This window comes from Eptatretus burgeri, chromosome 13 (genome assembly GCF_056783735.1).
Source record: "Eptatretus burgeri isolate ZD-2024b chromosome 13, Ebu_testis_v1, whole genome shotgun sequence".
In the NCBI taxonomy this organism is placed as follows: Eukaryota; Metazoa; Chordata; class Myxini; order Myxiniformes; family Myxinidae; genus Eptatretus; species Eptatretus burgeri.
Window position 1 is genome coordinate 71,336,978 of NC_140973.1, and position 20,903 is coordinate 71,357,880.

Genomic DNA, 20,903 nt, shown 5'->3' on the forward strand with positions numbered 1-20,903 from the left:
TGAATATTTGGCCCTTCTTCTTTTCTGTGATGAAAATTACTTTTGTGGGCCTCCAGCAACATGAATGGTCTCAAGCAGATAATCTGCTGTCCACAGATGACAGAGCAGAGGAAGAAGCAGCAAAGAATGGGTTTTATCTCCAGGAGGAATTCCAACCTGAATGCACAAGCACCTGTTTGAGGTTTTCACCTGCATGTGAGAGCTAAAGGAAAAGACAAACCTCACAGCAGTTTGCTGCACCCTGGAGTTGTTTACATCTTCCATTTCTGCAAACCTACAAGTACCGGCGTTTGAACCTGTTTGACAATTAAATCCATCACTGGAGCGTGTGCAACTGTGTGTGCATGCTTATGCACATAGGGATATGCTCATGCACATTGGGATATGCTCATGCACATAGGGATATGCACACACACACACACACACACACACACACACACACACACACACACACACACACACACACACACACACACACACACACACACACACACACACACACACACACACACACACACACTGTCTTCCCTTTTCCCTGTTGATGCCTGAACAAATGCGATCGTGTCTGTGTCTGCACTGCATAGAGGTCAAAGAGCATCAAGATGCTGGTGAATGTTTGCACTTGGTTTCCAGATTGGTACATGAACAAATGTTTGTTTTTCGAGAAGGTGATGTTATTATATAGAGTGCTTTCTTGTTGTTAATAAATTTGAGGTACTATGGTGAAATGGAAAGAGGAAGAGAGAATCTTCGGTCCGGATGCGACGCTGCCTCGCGGCGGTTCCTGTATTACAAATGGACTTTTAAAAATGGAATCGTATAGGTTCATGAGAATCGAGGATTGTATCGAACAAAATGCCTCCTGATCTGATAGCGAGCTGTGGAGGCCGATTGTTCTTAATTCATGCGTATCGTTCTTGTGACTGTTCCTCCTGCCATAAACCCCAACCCTAATCTGAATTACATACATCGGTAAAGAATGGTCACTCGACACAGTTATGCACTGCCTGTTTTGCTGCAACTGCCATTTGGATAGATAACATACACCGACCTGGTCGTTTTAAACTCAGGTGTTCACCTGGAATGCGAGTCATCTGCAGAGTATGTGAACACGTTCAAAGAATTATTTTTTTTTAATATTGTTATTATTTTTTTGCACTGCCCGATTAAGGAACCTGTCATCCCAAATTCTTATGCGCAAAATGAATTCTGGACTTTTAACATGGTTTTTTTTGTGAATATGGCAGAGTACCCAGATGTAACTGAAGGGTAGAATGTTTTTGATTCCGAGCCCTGCGTTTATCTGTGAACACAGTGCCAAATATCCAGGGTCGGTGGGAGCCACACATACCTGTTTCCTTTGTAGCATTTCTCCCCCCCCCTTTTCCCAGATTGTGAGACAGTTCCTCAGGATGGCCTCGATACCATGATTGTTCTGTTCACCTGTGCCTTTTGTTTTGTTTACACCTTTGTGTTTGTTTTCGTGCAAAAACCAAAGCAGTACCATCTTAGGGTTGGCTACTTGCCTACACTCGTTTGCACATTGTAGTCATTGGCCTTCGGTCGCGGTTATAAGGTACAAATGATTTGCCTTCATAAAGAAGCAAGTTGAACTTTTTGGGGTATTTAATTGTGTTGATTATCTTTTGGGAAAGTCATTTTCAGGTGGAAATTAAGTTAAAATGAAAGGTTTGTTTTCTTCATGCAAAGACATTCAGGGTGCTTCCTGGTCGTTCTTGCCTTAATGCCATGGCCTTAAGATTTAAAATCATAATAAAATTTTTCCAGGACTTGTGTTCAAAGACTTTTTTTTTATTTTGTGACAAAAAGGATTCGAGTACCATTTCTCCATCACGCATCAAAGTTTGGAATTAAATGGGAATTTGCTGTCCCTTATAGCATATGAATGAAACAACAGGTTATATATGAACGATAATAAGCGATAATTTATGAATAACATAAATGTTTCAACTCTGACATCACATCAGCTGTGAGTATTATTCCTTTAAAACATTTATTTGAAACTTCAAAGCAGAATATCCTGAAGGAAGTGCACTACTTGTATTTGACTGGCTGGTCTGGTTTTGATTCCCCAGCAAACAATGAACTGTTACACTGGGAGTGTTGCATCAATGGGTATGCTCTGATGATCCTTTGTATGGGACATTAAGCCAAGTGTCCCATCTGCCAGCATCGCTGGTGGACGACAGAGGAGGTGAGTTAGGCCTAGGTCACATTTGCCACGGCGGCCGTGGGGACTTCAAAATCTACGGCCACTAGCAATTATACGGAGGCCGCAGTATTTCCACGGTCACACAATGTAGCAGCCACATATGTTTTTATTTTTCGGGGAGCCGCACGGCGTATTTATAAATTGTGGAGACCAAAAACATGGGGTTGCCGTACGGTCTTTGATTTGATGTCGCACGGTGACCTTAGGTCGTTCCTGCGGCGGCCATAGAATTTTCAAGGCAGACGCAAGGTGCCCGCAAGGCGACCGCAGGGCAACCGCAGGGCAACCGCAGGGGGACCCAAAGGCGAACGTGCGGCCAGACGGACGGTAACGAATGGGTTAATTTTTTTCTTTTTTTACCAGTTTTTTATTTCGGCTTGTCAAATTGCTACGGCGAACGTAGAAATGAAAAAAAGTTATAACTCCGCATTATAATTCCACGGCGACCTTACAGCCTGTAAAATATAGCCATACAGCGTAGGGCCACCCTGAGGCCACCGCAGAAACTCTGCGGCCGCCGCACGTTTCTGTCAATTCAGAGGGCATATGGCCGCCGTATCCTCGCCGTAGAGCAAATGTGACTTTTTTTTTTTTCTTGTATACCTTGGTCGAGGCTCGTATGAGAGCTAACACACAACTCACAGCAAGGAGGCATGGGACAAGAGGGGCGGGAGTGGAAGGGACAAAACAGTGGGGAACAGACACATTAGGTGAACTGTGGAAGGGAGAGGGATGGGGATGGGACGGGGAACACGGCGAAGAGAAGATGGACATTTCAGGGACTTTCAGGAAGGAAAGCAGGAGAATTGAAGGAAGTGGGCTTGGGTGGATTATCGGGGGTAGAAAAGATCGGGGATTTGGATGGGGGAAGATAAGAGGTGGTGGTGAACAGCTGTTTTGAAAGCCTGGAGGGAAGAATGGGAAAGAATAGAGTGAGGAAGTTTATTCCAAAGGCGGAAAAAAAGAGGAATGAAAGAGTGAAGATGAGCAGTGATTCGTGATTTTGGTCGTTTTACCAAAAGGGGGTTGTTGGCGGACCTTGAGCGCCCTGTGGAAATGTGGTGGGGACAAATCGCAGAGAGAGCAGGGGGGGCAAGGCTGGAGAGGAGTCGGTAGAAGACAGAAAGACCACCGACCAACCTGCGGTGATTGAGTGAGAGGCCCAAAGACTCAGCTTCATTGCGGGAGATGCCGATGATCTTAAATGCCCTGGTTTCGACAGCGTGAAGCCGAGAAAGGTGGGAGGCAGGAGCACCAGCCCAGAGGGGAGAGCAGTACTCCATCAGGCTACGGACAAAAGCTTTGTAAGTGGTCAGGAGCTCAAGAGGGCCGAGGAAGGACTTAGCACGACGGAGGATTCCCAGTCGGCGACTGGCTTTTGAGGCGAGGTTGGAAATGTGACATTCCCAGGAAAGGTCATGGCAGATAGTGAGACCTAGAAGCTTGAAAGAAAAGACTTCTTCCAGAGGATTGTTGAGAAAGTGGATGGGGGGGTTTTCTAAACGGTCCTTTCGAAGAGACAGTGAGAGTGTGAGATTTGTCTGGATTGAAAGACATGTTCCACGTGTTGGACCAGTTTGTGATTTTATCCAGATCTGCAGTGAGTGAAGAAGCTGCTGCTTGCCGGTCTGAGGGATGACAGATGGTACGGCAGAGGGTGGAGTCGTCGGCAAAGAGAAATAGAGGATTTTCCAGAGAGTCCGAGAGATCATTGATGAAAACCAGAAAAAGAACAGGGCCCAGAACGCTACCTTGAGGAACTCCAGCCTGCACAGGAAGAGGGGATGAAAGAACTCCATTTAGGGCCACACGTTGACTGCGACAGGAGAGGAAGTCTGCGAGCCCTGAGTGGAGATGGCCTTGAATACCATGGGAAGAGAGTTTGGTGAGTAGGGCAGGGTGCCAGACTGTGTCAAAAGCACGTGATATGTCCAGGGATACGGCTCGCATTTCCTGTCTGGCATTGAGGACCTCCATCCATTGATGGGAGAGCAGAAGCAGCATATCCAGGGTAGAGTGACCTGGTCTGAAACCAAATTGATGATTGGAAATCAAGCCATTGGAGAAGAGGAAGGATTTCATATCTGAAGTGATGATGGATTCCATCACCTTGCTGATGATTGGGAGAAGGCTGATTGGTCTGTAGTTACAGGGATCTGTTTTTGCACCTTTTTTATGCAGGGCAGTGATGTTAGCAGATTTCCAAGCAGATGGCAGATGACCTTGGGCAAATGAGAGGGTGAATAGAACAGAGAGAGGGTGAGCAAGAGCAGAAGAGCAGGCTTTGAGGACACGTGGGCTGATGCCGTCTGGACCGGTTGCAGAATCTGACTCGAAGTTTGAAAGCAAGCTCTCCACCTTGTCAGGAGAAAAGGACACAGAGTCCAGGGACAGTTGGGTGCGACTGGGTAAGGTGGGTAGAGATAGTGATGGGTTTAGGACACAAGATTTAGCTGCAAACACCGAGTTTAGACATTCAGCTTTATCACGTGTGGAATCAGCAGTGCGGCCATTTGAGGTAAGGGAGGGGATCGAGGGGGAACATACACCAGAAACAGATTTGATTAAACGCCACCAGGATTTTGAGGGAGAGAGGTTTGAGAGTTCAGACTTGAGATGAGAAAGATGTTGTTTTCTGGTTCTCCTGAGGGTAGATACACATTTGTTCCGAGCTTTGTGGAAGAACTGAGATTGCCCTCAGTTGGGTTTGCTTTCCATGAGGCAAAGGCAAGTTGTTTCAGGACAACTGCCTCGCCACTTAGGCCTTCGGTCTTAGAAATTGTGGAGACCGAAAACGTGGGGTTGCCGTACGGTCTTTGATTTGATGTCGCACGGTGACCTTAAGGGGGCCCTGCGGCGGCCATATAATTTTCAAGGCAGACGCAAGGTAGCCTGAAGGTGCCCGCAAGGCGACGGCAGGGGGCCCTAAGGTGAACGTGCGGCCAGACGGACGGTAACGAATGGGTTAATTTTTTTTAATTTTTTTTACCATTTCTTTTGTTTCGGCTTGTCCAATTGCTACGGCGAACGTAGAAATGAAAAAAGTTATAACTCCGCGTTATAATTCCACGGCGACCTTACGGCCTGTAAAATATAGCCAAACGGTGCAGGGCCACCCTGAGGCCACCACAGAAACTCTGCGGCCGCCGCACGTTTCTGTCAATTTTGAGGGCGTATGGCCGCCGTATCCTCGCCGTGGAGCAAATGTGACTTAGGCCTTATCACCAGCATCCTGAACAAATTACAAATTTCTGCCTAAAGCAGCTCGAGTGCAACATCAAGCCTGGCCGGTCGACTCGTGAAAGACTTGGGCCAATCTTACAGGCCCTATGAGACCCCAACCCTAAACTAATGGGATCTGCTGTGTGATGGTGATTAAAAAAAAATTGAAACTCTTTTAGAGCTTTTGACACACTCACTGATACTTTGGCAAGGCAACACACTAAGCACAAGCATTCGGAAGCAGTACTCACGCAATCCCTAAACCAAGATCTTCCTAACACCAGCAAAGAACACCTGGTAACGATGCTTCCACATGATGAAGCATGCAAGCAGCGACAGGAGTGCAATTAGGATGTTGAGAGCTACCTGCAGAAGCAGCAAGGCTTGTGGTGAATCTGTGGCCTGATCGCAGTCCTCTCCCAGATAGTGGAATGTGCGTGCGATTGGATCGTTGGAATCTAAACGGCAGCGGCAGGTTCCATCAAGACGATGCCCATCTTCACACTGCAGTTCGGTGAGTAATGTGTAATGATATCCGCAGTAGGCAACTGCAGCCAAAGCAAGAACCATGGCCAGGAAACATAAAATGAAGTATGTGATCTGGGGAAAGTATGGAGGTGCATAACAAACCAGAGACTTGGTGTCAAAGCCACCCAATGCTCGCCTGTTTATACATTTATCGTTTTTAAAAGACTTGTCTAAGAATTAATATTTTTTATAAAGCATTGCAGTGAAGTCTGATCCAAATAATTTTAAAGCAATATATGTATTTGTATATTGTAATCAGTAACAAGAGCGCAAGTGAGCACAATATACGCCCGAACAAGAAGGTATATGCAGAATTGTGCTACGACATGGAAAACAGCATCCTGGTTGTCATGGCAACCACATTAGATGACGAATGTATGTCGCGACACACCGTCTCCACAGTCTGTACGTATGTACCAAATATAAAACGTGAAAGTTGAAAACTTTGGGAATTAGAGTGTGGATAGGAACGGATGGAAAACAGCATCCTGGTTGCCATGGCAACCACTTTAGATGACGAACGTATGTCACAACACACCGTCTCCACAGTCTGTACCTATGTACCAAATATGAAACGTGAAAGTTGAAAACTTTGGGAGTTAGAGTGCGGACGGGAACGGATGGAAAACAGCATCCTGGTTGCCATGGCAACCACTTTAGATGACGAACGTATGTCACAACACACCGTCTCCACAGTCTGTACATATGTACCAAATATGAAACGTGAAAGTTGAAAACTTTGGGAGTTAGAGTGCGGACGGGAACGGATGGAAAACAGCATCCTGGTTGCCATGGCAACCACTTTAGATGACGAACGTATGTCACAACACACCGTCTCCACAGTCTGTACATATGTACCAAATATGAAACGTGAAAGTTGAAAACTTTGGGAGTTAGAGTGCAGACAGGAACGGACGGACGGACGGACGGACGAACGAACGAACGGTATCACATAATACGCCTTGATATATATATATATATATATATATATATATATATATATATATATATATATATATATATATATATATATATCTATATATATATATATATATATCTATATATATATATATATATATATCTATATATATCGGGCGTATAAGAAATAGTGTGGTAGATAAAAACATTAGAAAGGAAAAAAATAACTTGCACCAAAAACACGCTCACGCTGATGCTGACGCCGGGGGTATCGCTATAGCTCTCTGTTCTTCGAACAGGCGAGCTAAAAATGAGTGTTTCAATTCGGTAGGACCCTTTCTCAAGCCTCCCCATACCCCCGAAGGAGGAGGGAGATAAGTATCGTTTATTTAATACGTACACATGGGTTTAAATTTGGAGAATATGAAAACCTAGGATGATAGGAGAGAGTAAGGAGGTTTGGAGTGGACATTGAAGCAAAAGAGGATTGATTGATGGAAATATTGGAAGGGGCCTGAATGAAGCATGGAGACTGTTGGTGGTGGTGGTGGTGGTGGTGTAGTTTCCTTCCATGTTTGCATAACTAATAAAGACATAATCCCCAAAGGTTTTTCCAAAAACTACAGACTGGGTTGGAGAAATGGTATTAAAATACCTGATATTACAGCATGCTCGTTTTGCCTTTAAATGTTCACGTTTAACTAAAGAACTACCATTCTGGGATTCATGCAAGTGGTGGTGGAACACCAACTGCTGTCTGCCAGGAACATGTTAAACTGGTTGAGTCAGGGATGTTCGAACAGAGATTGATGGCATTCCTTGTTAGCCTACAGGGCATGGTTCTGGATGGTATGATATTCTATTTCAAGGGTGACCGACACAGTATGAACCTGCCCCACACATTCCCCAGTTTAAAATTGCCAATAACTGATATACACCCTCACTCCAAACCAGCGTGCTCTGGTTTTTCTTTTTTAAACCAAAGTGGTGCCAAACGGCCGACAGTGACTAGTACAAACCGAGTCGCTTACTTTTGCGCAGAATTGCACAGAGGAATCCTCTTCAGCCTTGTAAGACACACACAAGACGAAGAACCCCACGCAGGCCACAACGCAGATCTACAGGGAAATGGATGAATCGTTAAAACACAAATTACATTTAGCCTCATGGATATAAAAGTTTTTGCAACACTTGGACAGGTATTTATTTATTTATTTATTTATTATCGTTTACAGGCAAATTGACCAAAAACAGGAACTTGTGAAAATTTCGTAAAGACTTTTGATTTGTTTCAAAGCTAAGCAGGAAATGCCTTAGAGATTGTTAAATTCCATCTTGTTGGAAAAACAAGCAAACATGGCTCTGCTGCAATGTGGAAATAAATAAATAACAGTCCTGAAATTTACATCAGTCAATTTCTCCATCTTGTGTATTCTCTTTGCTTCAGGATTACAGAATAGAGGCTCATCATGGAGCGTTCGAGTCTGGAGGCCTCCACGATGGCTCGGATATAGCCTTTCAGCTGTCTCGTCTGGATTTGATACCTGGCCCAACTGTAAAATGGTATCCTCGGACTTTGCAGGAACCGCATCCGTATCGATGAGTATGTTAGTAGGGTGAATATACTGATTCCGGCTCGCTTTCCCCCATGTTAATGAATGGGGGGATTCTCAGCGATTCATTTGTTTTCCCCTATAAAATAAACTCCCCTTTTATCCCAAGGTATATTTATTTGTCTCCCCTTTTAACCTAGGGGCACTTTTAAAGAAAAAAACAACCAATGCAATAAGATAAAGATTTGTTCAAGTAGTAAAGTAGTAGTAATGTGATTTGTTAAAGGTGATTCTAAAGAAATATCTGAAACATGTAAGCCGGGGGACACTCTTTTTCAAATAACCAATGCATATTGTTTTGCTCACTCATTGAACCTATAAAGATTTGTTCATTCTCAAATTCCTTCAATCGTTTAATTTTCTTTGCACAATAATCCCCATCTAAAATATTTAAAATAAAACATTTGAATCTTTATATTTTTTAAGATACCCCTTTTGTGCCATTACGAAATGATAAACTTCTCTTAATGCTCTCGTCTGATTACACTGAACAACAAATTTCAAAAAAATTTTTTTACTGGAGATGTGTAAAGTGATTAAGACTAATTTGGGTACGCTGATTTCAAAAATCATAACCGTTTTGCTGTATCACGTCAGGATTTTCAGGAACAGAAATATTCCCATTGCCTAGAAGTCAGGATTTCAATGAAATTTACATATGTCTTTAACATGTCTATTTCGTACAATTGTTGTTAACTTGTGTTATATTTCTTTCTTTCAGATAAAGATGAGTAGGCGTTCCTGTACCAATCATCCTGACAACTTCTGTTATGTCTGTGGTCGGTATACCAAAAAGATCAACAGCGAAGTATATCTACAGCAGTGAAAATGAAGGCCGCCTACTTTCACTACTTCAGGTGTAAGGTGGGGGACCAAGAACAGAGCTGGGCACCACACATCTGCTGCACAAGCTGTCACACAACCTTGACTCAGTGGTTGGTGGGCAAGCGCGCGAGCATGCCATTTGCGGTGCCCATGATATGGCGTGAGCCGCAGAATCATCATGATGATTGTTATTTCTGCTGCACAAGCATCGCCAGCTTCAACAAGAAGAATAAAGGTCACATCAAGTACGCTGACTGCGTCTCTGCTCGTAAACCTGTGCCTCATGATGACGAGAACCCCGTTCCAACACCTCCAGCTGATCAGAACATAGCTGTAAGCAGTGGTGAAGAGGATGGTGATGATGAACCTTTTGAACCCGACACTCAAGAATCACACCTTCTGAACCAGGGAGACTTAAATGATCTTGTAAGAGATCTCTCGCTGTCAAAGGCGAAGGCAGAGCTGCTTGGATCAAGGCTGCAGCAGTGGAATCTACTTGAACCTAACACCAAGATATCCTTGTTCAGAGCACGTCACAGAGACATGGCTGAGTTCTTTGAGATGGAAGACACGATGACATTCTGCAGTGACATCAACGGTCTGTTGAAAGAACTTGGGTGTGATCACGATCCTGCAGACTGGCGCCTCTTCATCGACTCGGGGAAGAACAGCTTGAAGGCTGTTTTGCTCCACAATGGCAACGAGAAACCATCAGTCCCACTGGCTCACGCGTTCGGCATGACAGAGACCTATGAGACTATGCGGCAGCTGCTTGATTCCATCAAGTACAATGACTTCAACTGGCACATCTGCGGAGACTTGAAAGTGGTGGCGCTGTTGTTAGGGCTGCAGTCAGGCTACATGAAATACATGTGCTTCCTTTGTCTCTGGGATAGCAGAGACGACAAGAATCACTGGACAAAGAAAGATTGGGAAGAGCGAAAAGAGCATGTACCTGGTCGACACAACGTGAAGCATGTCGCCCTTGTCGACCCAGCCAAGGTTTTCCTTCCACCACTCCACATAAAGCTCGGCTTGATGAAAAGTTTTGTACGGGCAATGGATCTGAATGGGCGTGGGTTTTTATATTTCTTTCTTTCAGATAAAGATGAGTAGGCGTTCCTGTACCAATCATCCTGACAAATACCTCAAGGAAAAGTTTGGCAACACCTTGTCGGAGGCCAAGATCAAGGCTGGTGTCTTTGTTGGACCGCAAATCCGACAGATTATGAAGGACGAAACTTTTCTGACAACTCTAAACCCCAAAGAGCTGGCAGCGTGGAGGAGCTTCAAAGCTGTGATGGACAACTTCTTGGGGAACGAGCGCGCGGACAGCTATGAAGAAATAGTGCAGCAGCTGCTGGAGTCCTTCAGGAAACTTGGCTCCAGGATGTTCCTGAAAATCCATTTCCGACACCAGCACCTGAACTTCTTCCCTGACAACTTGGGAGCAGTCTCGGACGAGCACGGCGAGCGATTCCACCAAGAGATTTCACTCATGGAGACGCGTTACCAAGGGCGGCACAACCCGAACATGATGGGCGATTTCTGCTGGTTCCTGCATCGTGAAACTGACACAGAGCAGCACAAACACAAAGCCAAATGCCTAAAGCATTTTTAATTACATTCTAGTGGAGTTTTTCTGTAATTTCTATAATTTTGAAGCATTCATGATGAAATAAATGAATAAATGAATTTTTGTAAATTCCATTGAAATCCTGACTTCTAGGCAATGGGAATATTTCTGTTACTGAAAATCCTGACGTGATACAGCAAAACGGTTATGATTTTTGAAATCAGCGTACCCAAATTAGTCTAAATCACTTTACACATCTCCAGTAAAAAATTTTTGTTGTTCAGTGTTACCTCCTGAGCCTCAGATTATTTTTTGCATAAGCCACGCCCACTTTTCATAAGCCCCGTCCTTTTTCATAAGCCACGCCCACTTTTGCTAAACCACACCCACTTCCCATGAGGTATTTTTCATATGCCACGCCCACTTTTCCTAAGCCCTACCTACTCTTACATAATTTCCAGTTCATCTCTGACTCACAAAAAAATTACTAGAAAATTCTATAATGTTTTGGTTTTGAAAAATTTCCCAACGAAGGCTTGTCTGGGCTTGCCCAGGCAATTTTCAATTCTCCATTTTGAAAAAATTATCTCCATTCTAACATCTGACTCACAAGGCTTGCCTGGGCTTGCCCATGGAATTTTCAAGGAATCCTCCATTAAAAAAAAAAAATTCTCCATTCCAACACAACATTACAACATCACAACATCTGACTCACAAGGCTTGCCTGGGGTTGCCCAGGGAAAGCAGTCTTTCTGGATATAATCTTCAAGCCCAGACTCCATTTTAAACATATTTTTTACTTTCATTGAGAATGGAGTGCTGTGCTGACTTTGGGGTTCCTTGGAGTTTTACTACTTGTATGGAACTAAACCTTCAAGTTGATGAACTGGATTCAAACCTCTTATCTATTGAGGTAAGATTTTATTTTTCTATTTACAGAGTTTGATTTAAACATAGACTCATTTAATAATTCAATCACTTAATTAATACATTATTATTTTCTCTCACAGGAAATTGCATCTGAAATACAAAATGAAAATACTGCTTTTGTCACAACTTGGGACGAAATTGTTGGTTTGGTTGAAGACCTTATGAGCGACCAAGACCCACAGAACGAGCTCGACCTTGATGGCCCAACCAAAGAGTTATACCTTGGAGACCAGCAAAATCCTGAAAGAGTTTTACAGCAATAATACTCATTGTGAGTTATCAAGACAATACCCACTGAGCAAGATATACCTTGATGAGCCAGAATACAAGTTTTACCTTGGAGACTCACAAATTTTTTAAAAATCAGTAAATAAGTTCTGCCTTGATGGTTTAAATAACTACCTTGGAGACTCGGTAAAAGGGTTCTGCCAAGATGGTTCTAAATATGGAACCTACCTTGGAGACTCACAAATTTCAGACATTTTGAAAAATGGAGATTTCTTTGATGATCCACAGTTATACTATGTGAGATCAATCACTGAACAACATAAAAATTGGAAAAATGGAATTTTCCTTGATGATCCACAGATATACTATGTGAGATCTATCACTGAAACGCATAAAAATTGGAAAAATGGAGTTTTCCTTGATGATCCACAGTTATACTATGTGAGATCTATCACCGAAACCCACAATATTTCTGGAAATTGTGGTTCTACCTTGGAGTCTTGGATAGATGGTATATTTTTGGAGACTTGAAATGTGGGTTCTGGCTTGATAACTCTCAATGTGATACGTATCTTGGAAACTCAACACGAATGTGGTTATACCTTGGAGACTTGGAAAGTTGGGTTTATTTTGGAGACTTGAAATGTGGTTTCTACCACTCTTTGGGATCTAAACCGATCGATGTAGTTCTTTGTTGGATGGTGCTTGATGAGAGCAATATCAAGAAAGTTCTGGGAAGAAAGTGCAGGAAAGTTCTTACTCCCCCTTTCTACTTCATCAAACCTGAGAGCCTTAAAAGACAGAATTGGAAGAATAGAAAAAAAAAACATAAAACATATATTGTTAGTTCTGGGAAGAAAGTGCAGGAAGGTTCTTACTCTACCTTTCCACTTCATCAAACCTGAAAGTCTTAAAAGACAGAATTGGAAGAAGAGAAAAAAAAAAACATTAAAAAAATATATTGTTGAAATACGTATTGAAAAAAAAAGACATTGTGTTGGGCAAGGGTTGGGTTGGGGTTGAGATTTTGAATGTGAGGTTTGGGGGGATGGGGTTGAGATTTTGAATGTGAGAGTTGGAGGTCGGGGTTGGGATTTTGAATGTGAGGGTTAGGGTGAGGGTTGGGATTTTTAATGTGAAGGTTGGGGTTAAGATTTTGAATGTGAGGGTTGGGGTGGGGGTTGATATTTTGAATGTGAGGGTTGGGGTTGAGATTTTGAATGTGAGGGTTGGGACACACTCACAAACACACACACACACACAACACACACCAACAAACAGAAGTTAAGCCTTGACTATTCAGTTAAGGATTCTGTGTTTTGGGTTCACAGATCTAAAAACGTCCCCCCTTGAACACACATTATATACTGCAGCTGCCACCTGTTATACACCTCGGACTTGGCCCTCGAGTGTCCACAACGGTGTATAGTAGGAGGGAGTGAAGCGCCAACCCATTGCTCCTATGGGTATTATCTGCTTAGTTTTGTTTTTTGTAATTCCTGTGAATAAAATGAACCTAAAATCTCTTCCCCTTCTAAATCATATATCTTATAAGTCCAAGGAACCGTATCTATTACATCAACAATTTAAAAAAGTTTGTTTGTCCATCGCTTAGTATAACCCTTTTCAAAATGAGATTTCCATCTATATATTCTTACGATATCACCAACTTTGAACTTAGGTTTTCTGACATTAATCTCTTTTTCATATTTTAATTTTTAAAATGTTTCTGATGGTTTCATATTAGTTGACGTGTGAATCGTGTCATTATTCTTATCCACAATATCCTGAATAAAAGATGACCATTGTTGTGAACCGAGTTGTGTGAATTTTTTACATAGTGTTTATTTTAAGGTACGATTAAAACGTTCAAGAACAACGGCTTTTCCTTCATAAAAGGTATTGTATAATGTAACACTTATTTTTTAGAAAATTCATAAATGTCTTGTTGTAAAACTCTCCACCCTCATCAGTCCACAATTTTTTAGGTTTTCTCTTACTTTTATTAAATATCTATTGAAAGGCTAACATAAGAGTATTACCTGTTTTGTTTTTTAAAGGGACAACCCATGCGTATCTACTCCTCAAATCAATAATGGTTAAAGCATACTTGTACCCCTTAAAATTATTGAGTTCAATGAAATCAGCGGACCAGATATAATCAACTTCCTTGAAATAAACCTTCCTTCTCTGAAACTTTGTGAATATTGGTTTATGTAATTCATCAGCGAATTGCTCTTCAATCTTAATGACATCATGAGAGCCTATAACTTTTTTGAATTTCCAAGTCCACGTTTCAATTAAGCACTAATCATCTTCTTCACGATGAACCTATCAACTTTTTCTTTCAAGGTTGGATTTTGTATCAGAGACAAATTATACAACATTTCTCTATCGGCTTCATACTTTTCTTCCAAAGTTGTGGTATTCCCATAATCAATATCGTGTCTCATGCACACTTCATCAACCCTATTGATGGGCTTACTCCGTGATTTAGGATTGTCTGCCTCATCTAATTTTTTATCCAAGTTTGTGCCTGGACCACAGAAAGAATACCCTGGTAGATGTAATTCCCCTGGTATTCCAGTAGTTGTAAATTTACTTCCTGATAAAAACTTTTGCATATCTCCTCCGAGTTTGTGTTTGAAGATAAATTGATTTTTATTTGAACCACACACCGAACACATACCTTTTTGTATAACCCTGTTATTTTTACTTTTAAAATATGAAATATTTTTAGTATTAGTTTTCTTTTTACATTTGAGACAATAACTCATTTATTTTTGTGAAAAATTTCTACAGTGCGAAAACCTTTTTAGTTTCCAACATGCACATTTGAATCTTAATTTTTAAAACATAAAGGATCCTTAGAAATGCCTTCACTCTCTCCTCCATTTATTTAAGAAAAAAATGAAAAACTTTAAAGTCGATATCTTGTCCTTGAAAACGATGTCAATCGTCTTGTCGAAAATATTGCAAACAGACTTGTCAATTCTTTGTTTTCCTCCTCGGTACGTTGAGATTTATTTATTTTCTGTAATACCTCCAATATTTTTTTAATCTCACTGGTTTCCATATTTTCATCTATATTTATTCTCGCTCTTTCCTCCCTCTCCTCCTTCTCTCTCTTCTCTCTCTTCTCCCTCGCCTCCTCCTCTCTCTTCTCCCTCTCCTCCTTCTCCCTCTCCTTCTCTCTCTTCTCCTTTTCCTCCTCTTCTCTCTCTTCAACTCCTTCCTCATCCCTTACTATCCTTGAATCGCTTACACCCCATAGAATATCATACATATATTCATCGGGATTTCTTGTTATTCCTGTATCCAAAATAATTTTTTTTTACAACAGGAAACCAATAAAATTTCTTTTGATTTTCTAAAAGAGCCTTACGTTTTCTTAACTTTATAATTTTTTCATTGTTTAACATTCTAATTAAATCCAAAGTTGTTGGTTTATCAGCATCAGCATAATGCCAATCTTTTATTGAAAATACCTCATTCTTATGTTGTAGAACATATTTATTAAAATACCGAATACCCTTTTCTTGAAGGTATGCTTGGACACAGAAATGATAATTTTCTTGAAGTCTTCTTGCTGTCATTTATGTATTAGAAATATATGTTAGAATAATATTATGACACGAAACACCTCCCCATCTTCCCAGAGTTAAATCATTTTGTATTTCCTAACTTATTATATATAATCCTGTTTTTTTCTGTTTTCATGATATTGTTGCGAATTCGTGCCCACCGGCGTGTGGACGGCCACGTAACTCGGATCGCGGAACGTCGCCCACTGGACGGACAATTCAGTCGTGACCCTCTCGGACCAACACCGGGAGTTAGGCACGGGTGGGGGTTTAACCTCACCACGATCATGCCAATTGCCCACCCGCGCAGGATAGGATCACTCGCCAAATTCAATCTACCTAAGTACCTGCGCGAATGGTCGACCGGGCGATCGCACCTCGCCGCAGGTCGACTCCGGGCATGGGCCGCTTGGGCAGCCTGTTCCGTGCTATCAGGATAACCGAGCGGTGTTATCGTCGATCTGGACGGTTAAGATTAATTGCCGGGCGTATTAAGCCCACTACGAACCCTTAACGTGAAGCAGGATGGAGGGTCAATAAAGAAAAGATGAAGCGAAACGGGAAAACAGTTCACACAATGCACATTTATTACACGACACAGGGAAAGCACACATATACAGCCATTCAGTCAAAATGCACATATAGCAGTTAAAACAAAAGAAACAATGACGCAGAGTTACTACCGAATACGCATACACACGGCAACACTTATACAGTTCTACTTTACAGACGGCGCCAACACACACATTTACTCAAAAGCAAAGGAAAGAAGCCACCCTCATAGACAAGGGGGCAGACAGGCCTGGAGGCCAATATGTGCACGTGACCTGAAGGAGCGGCCAGGCCCGCGAGACCGGGGGGTCCTACCCGCGTCCTCGTGACGCGTTGGCGGACGAGCCGCAGATGTGGCCGCGTGGCTGTGCCCCGACTCCGTGCTCCTTGGCGGATTTCGTTGGCACGACGTTTGGAGTAGGGTGGGAACGGGCCCCCTTTTTGCACTATCTCAGCGCGGGGGAAAGGGGGAATTGTTGATGCCCTGGGGGAGGAGAATGGCTGGCTGGCTTGGGTCCCGTCTAAAACTGGCGTCTAAACCGCTGGTACACGTCCAGTATGTTATGGGTAAGTTTTGATAACATTGAGAGTACGCTGAAAAACACTGCCATACGTCGTAGTACGCTGGCTTTAAACGTTGTACTTTTTCGGTTGTCCTCAAATTTTCCATGCTTGAAATTTTCAGACTTATGCCAGCGTATGACTCACACGTTCCGCATAACACTGGCCATAAGTTGTAGGCACGTTATGCGATCGTTGACACACGTCGACACACGTTACTTGTAAGGTGCTCATCAGTCGAAACACTTCGAGGTAATGGTTAGCGTACCCGAAACTTATTTCTAACCTATGAGTAACGTGTTGTACTCTTGCTACGCAATCGGTGACACACATCAATACACGTTACTTGTACGGTGCTCATAAGTCAAACACATCAAGGTAATGGTTAGCGTCAGTGCTCCAGACTCCCTGGTTTTTTTCTTTCTTCCTTCCTTCGGTATGATGGTGATGGTGACACTTCGATTTCTAGTGCGGTTATAATATAATATAATTAATAGGCTGCCGCTCAACGATTTAAATGATAACCACACTGCACACTGAACACCGTCACACCGAAGAAAAAAAAAAAAAACACCGGGAGTCTGGAACACTTGACGCTAACCATTACCTTGACGTGTTTCGACTTTTGAGCACCTTACAAGTAACGTGTGTCGATGTGTGTCACCGATCGCATATCGTGCGTACAACTTATTCCCATCGCATGCGGAGCGTGTGTCATACGGCAAGTACGTCGTAAAATTTTCAACATGTTTAAAATTACAAGACGTACTCCACTTACTACGACGTATGATAGCGTACTTTAGCGTTCTATTCACGTATACCAAACTTACCCATACCGTATTCGACGTGCGCCAGCGTTTTAGACGCATTTTTCAGAGGTCGGCATACGCTGGCAAGATCGCCAAGGTGTGATTGCGATGTTGACACTTCCATTTAATTTCTCTGGCGGTTATGATTTGAATCGTTGTGCGGCAGCCTTTTAATGGGCTACGTCACGTCATCGTCGGCGATGCGTGCAGCGCGCTATGCATAAGTTAGACTATCGTTGGGCATAGGTTGTGAAGGCCGACAACAGGTTCAGCATTCGTTGGTATAAGTTATCTATAACACAACAAAACGTTCTGTGTCCGTTACTAATACGTTATGCATAAGACCAAGTCTTATGAATACGTCCGAATCTTTAAAAAAAACATCAAAAGTTCAACGTAAGCCAGTGCTTTACATACATTTTAATACGTTGCCATTGCTGGCTAAAACGTCAAGGTGTGACTGGGCCTTTAGGGAGGATGTCGGAAAGATCAAGCTGCGGTGCATCGTTTGAGAATGTCAAGATCTCGGACCTTGATTTCGCAGATGATGCAGTCATCTTTGCGGAGACTTTAGATATCCTTTTGGGGGCCCTCGAGGTGCTGAATGAGGAGTCGGAGCCGCTGAGATTACGGGTTTCTTGGGTCAAAACTAAGATCCAGGCTTTCAATGACATCTTGGATCCTGCTGTCCTGTCTGTGCCTGTTTGTGGTGAGGATGTTGAGGTCGTGGAGAGATTCACTTACCTTGGCAGTGATATTCATGTCTCTGCTGGCTGTGAGTCAGAGGTCAATAGACGTCTAGGTCGGGCCTGGGGAGTCATGGATTCACTGGATCATGGGGTGTGGCGCTGCCGGTACCTGTGCGGGAGGACGAAAGTCAGAGTCTTCAGGTCCTTGGTGCTTCCAGTCTTGCTCTATGGATGCGAGACTTGGACTCTGACCAAGGATCTGTTATGGAGACTTCATTCCTTTGGTACCAGGTCTCTTCAGAGAATCCTTGGCTATCGCTGGTCAGATTTTATGTCCAACGAGCGGTTGCTGAGAGACTCGGATGAGATTTGTTACCTGCATGGTCCGTGAGCATCAGTTGCGGCTGTATGGACATGTGGCTCGTTTTCCAGACACTGATCCTGCTCACCAGATTCTCTCAGCGAGGGAGTCTCGTGAGTGGAGGAGGCCAATGGGCCGACCACGTGCCTCGTGGTTGCAGCAGGTTGACCAGCATCTCAAGGAGATGGGGATGGGCCTGGCATCTGCCTGGGGGAATGCCAGACGGAGGCCCCTGGAGTACCGGCGGAAAGTGGACGCAGTGATGCCCTGTTCTGGCACATGCTGCCATACCTGACCTGACCTGACATGTAGGCAGCAACAGACCCACACACGTTAAAATTCGTCATAAGATCTATCAACAGAATGACTTTCCTCTGAAAGACTCTCGCTATTAGATCACGTCGGTCATGTGCGACTTGTCCTGGTAATAGTTCTTTGACAATTTCTGGCCACTGAGGATTACAGGTTAAAGTTATGAAAAGTCAGGTCTTCCAAAGGTTCGAACATAGGTCATTGCATCTTGAGTGCATTCTGCCATATACCGTGGTCCACCAGTGAATGATGATGGTAATATAACTAATTGACCGACATTTGCATGGCCGTCATTGGTTAGAGATTCACGGAGATGTATTTCATCAGCCACGCGTAACTGCTGCTAATGAGTTCTGATGAATAGTAGTCGTTCAGACTCAATCTTTACATACATATCAACTATATACTGGTGAAACAGTTGGTGACAACACAAAATAATATTGAAACTATTTTTCCTGTGCATGATTCTGTATGCATAGTAATCATTAGCAGATACTTTTTTTTTCCAACATTCATTAGTCCGGTCGTGGGATTGAACTGCCATATTTGGAAGCAATAGCCATCTTGTCCTTCCCAGTTAATCAACGGGTACTGCAGGGCATCATAGGAGCGGTGTGTCTCACTGATTCTCTGCAGTTGGTCATTCTGCAATGTATGACGATGTCACGCTGATTGAATTCTTTCCCAATGATGATGATGGCCACTTCATTTTCTTGTGGGGCATTGTATCTTCTCTCATGCTCTCCAGCAGGAGTTCTATCAGCATGAGTTACAACCCTCATGTCTTCACTGGGAGCCTGTTCTAATATAAGGCTGCTTTGAAACTTCTTACGATGTTGTTAGTTTCATGCAACATCTTTTGCAAGTCCAAAACCAACTCGAGACGGATATCTTCAACAATGCCACACCTACGTTGAGCTTCCTGATTGTGATCGCGCATGAAATAGATCTGAAGAAACTTCGGTTCTTCTCCGGGTCGTGGCAAAATGGCCCCGGCTCGATGATATTTGCCCACAAACCTTGAAAGTAGGGAAGTAGCCCGGTAACCTAACTTCTTCAGCTCCAAATGATGTCATTTGGAAGCATGAGTTATACCTCCTGATATTGCCTAGGAAATGTTTTGAGTGGGCAGATGTACCATCCAACAAAGACTTCAACGGTTGTGGTGGTTCGTATATATCAGTGATTTTCACTTTCCCTCCACAGAAACACGTACCAGGAGGTTCTTTCTTGAATTTTCTTGCCCCACAATGACAGCAGATCTCATCCATCCCACCTATTTGAAGTATAGGGATCAATTGATACTGATTATGTGGTCTATAGTTAAAGGCTTCTCTTTCCAATTTCGATGATTTGAAAGGGCCGGCTCTATTGGCAGCTGAATGCAACCATTTGATTCGGCGTCGATCGTCCGAGACTTCAGGCAGCTCTGCTGCTCTCGATGCTGCGGTTGCTTGGCGATCGCTTCTGTGTCGAGCGTCCATAGCTTCAAGCAGCTATGGTGCTCTCGCTGCTGCGGTTGTTTGGCGAACGCTTCGGCGCCGAGCGTCCGTAGCTTCAGGAGTCTCTGTAATCCGAGCAGCTGCCGAACGCGACCTCTCTCACCTGCCATGGCACCTCAGCAAAAGCTTTCTGCGACTCATTGGGACTGACTCAATCGGTCAACTTCCCGACCCGGATCTCAACCAATGGTACTCCATCTCTTCTGGATCTGGTTTTGACAAATTTCCCTGACAATATCTGCTGCTCTTCCTTCGCTCCAATTGGTTCTTCTGACCACGTCCTTGTCAAAGTGGACATCTCTCTGGCTGTTATCAGAGAACCACCTCACCGCCGTCGAGTCTGGCATTTCACTCAAGCCGACTGGCAGGGTCTCCGAGCAGCCATCAAACTTACAGACTGGTCTCCTATCACTTCTTTCTCAAACATCAACTCATCCTGGGAATTCTTTCAAAGAAACTT

General features: G+C 43.3%; 2 protein-coding genes across 17 annotated transcripts in view; one reads left to right on the forward strand and one right to left on the reverse strand.

Moving 5' to 3' along the window:
• LOC147014744 (inositol 1,4,5-trisphosphate-gated calcium channel ITPR1-like) overlaps positions 1–1,790 on the forward strand; it is a 213,003-nt gene extending 211,213 nt beyond the window's left edge. For all 10 annotated transcript variants that reach the window (XM_085852937.1, XM_085852943.1, XM_085852938.1 and 7 more), the window contains one exon: positions 97–1,790. In XM_085852937.1, coding sequence (XP_085709063.1) covers positions 97–180 — 84 coding nt within the window. In that variant the 3' untranslated portion in view covers positions 181–1,790. The remainder of the gene's footprint in view (positions 1–96) is intronic.
• SSPN (sarcospan) overlaps positions 410–20,903 on the reverse strand; it is a 69,574-nt gene continuing 49,080 nt past the window's right edge. For all 7 annotated transcript variants that reach the window (XM_085852951.1, XM_085852954.1, XM_085852949.1 and 4 more), the window contains 2 exons: positions 7,933–8,019; positions 410–6,055 (listed from right to left, as the gene is read on the reverse strand). In XM_085852951.1, the coding sequence (XP_085709077.1) occupies positions 5,714–6,055; positions 7,933–8,019 (429 nt within the window). In that variant the 3' untranslated portion in view covers positions 410–5,713. The remainder of the gene's footprint in view (positions 6,056–7,932; positions 8,020–20,903) is intronic.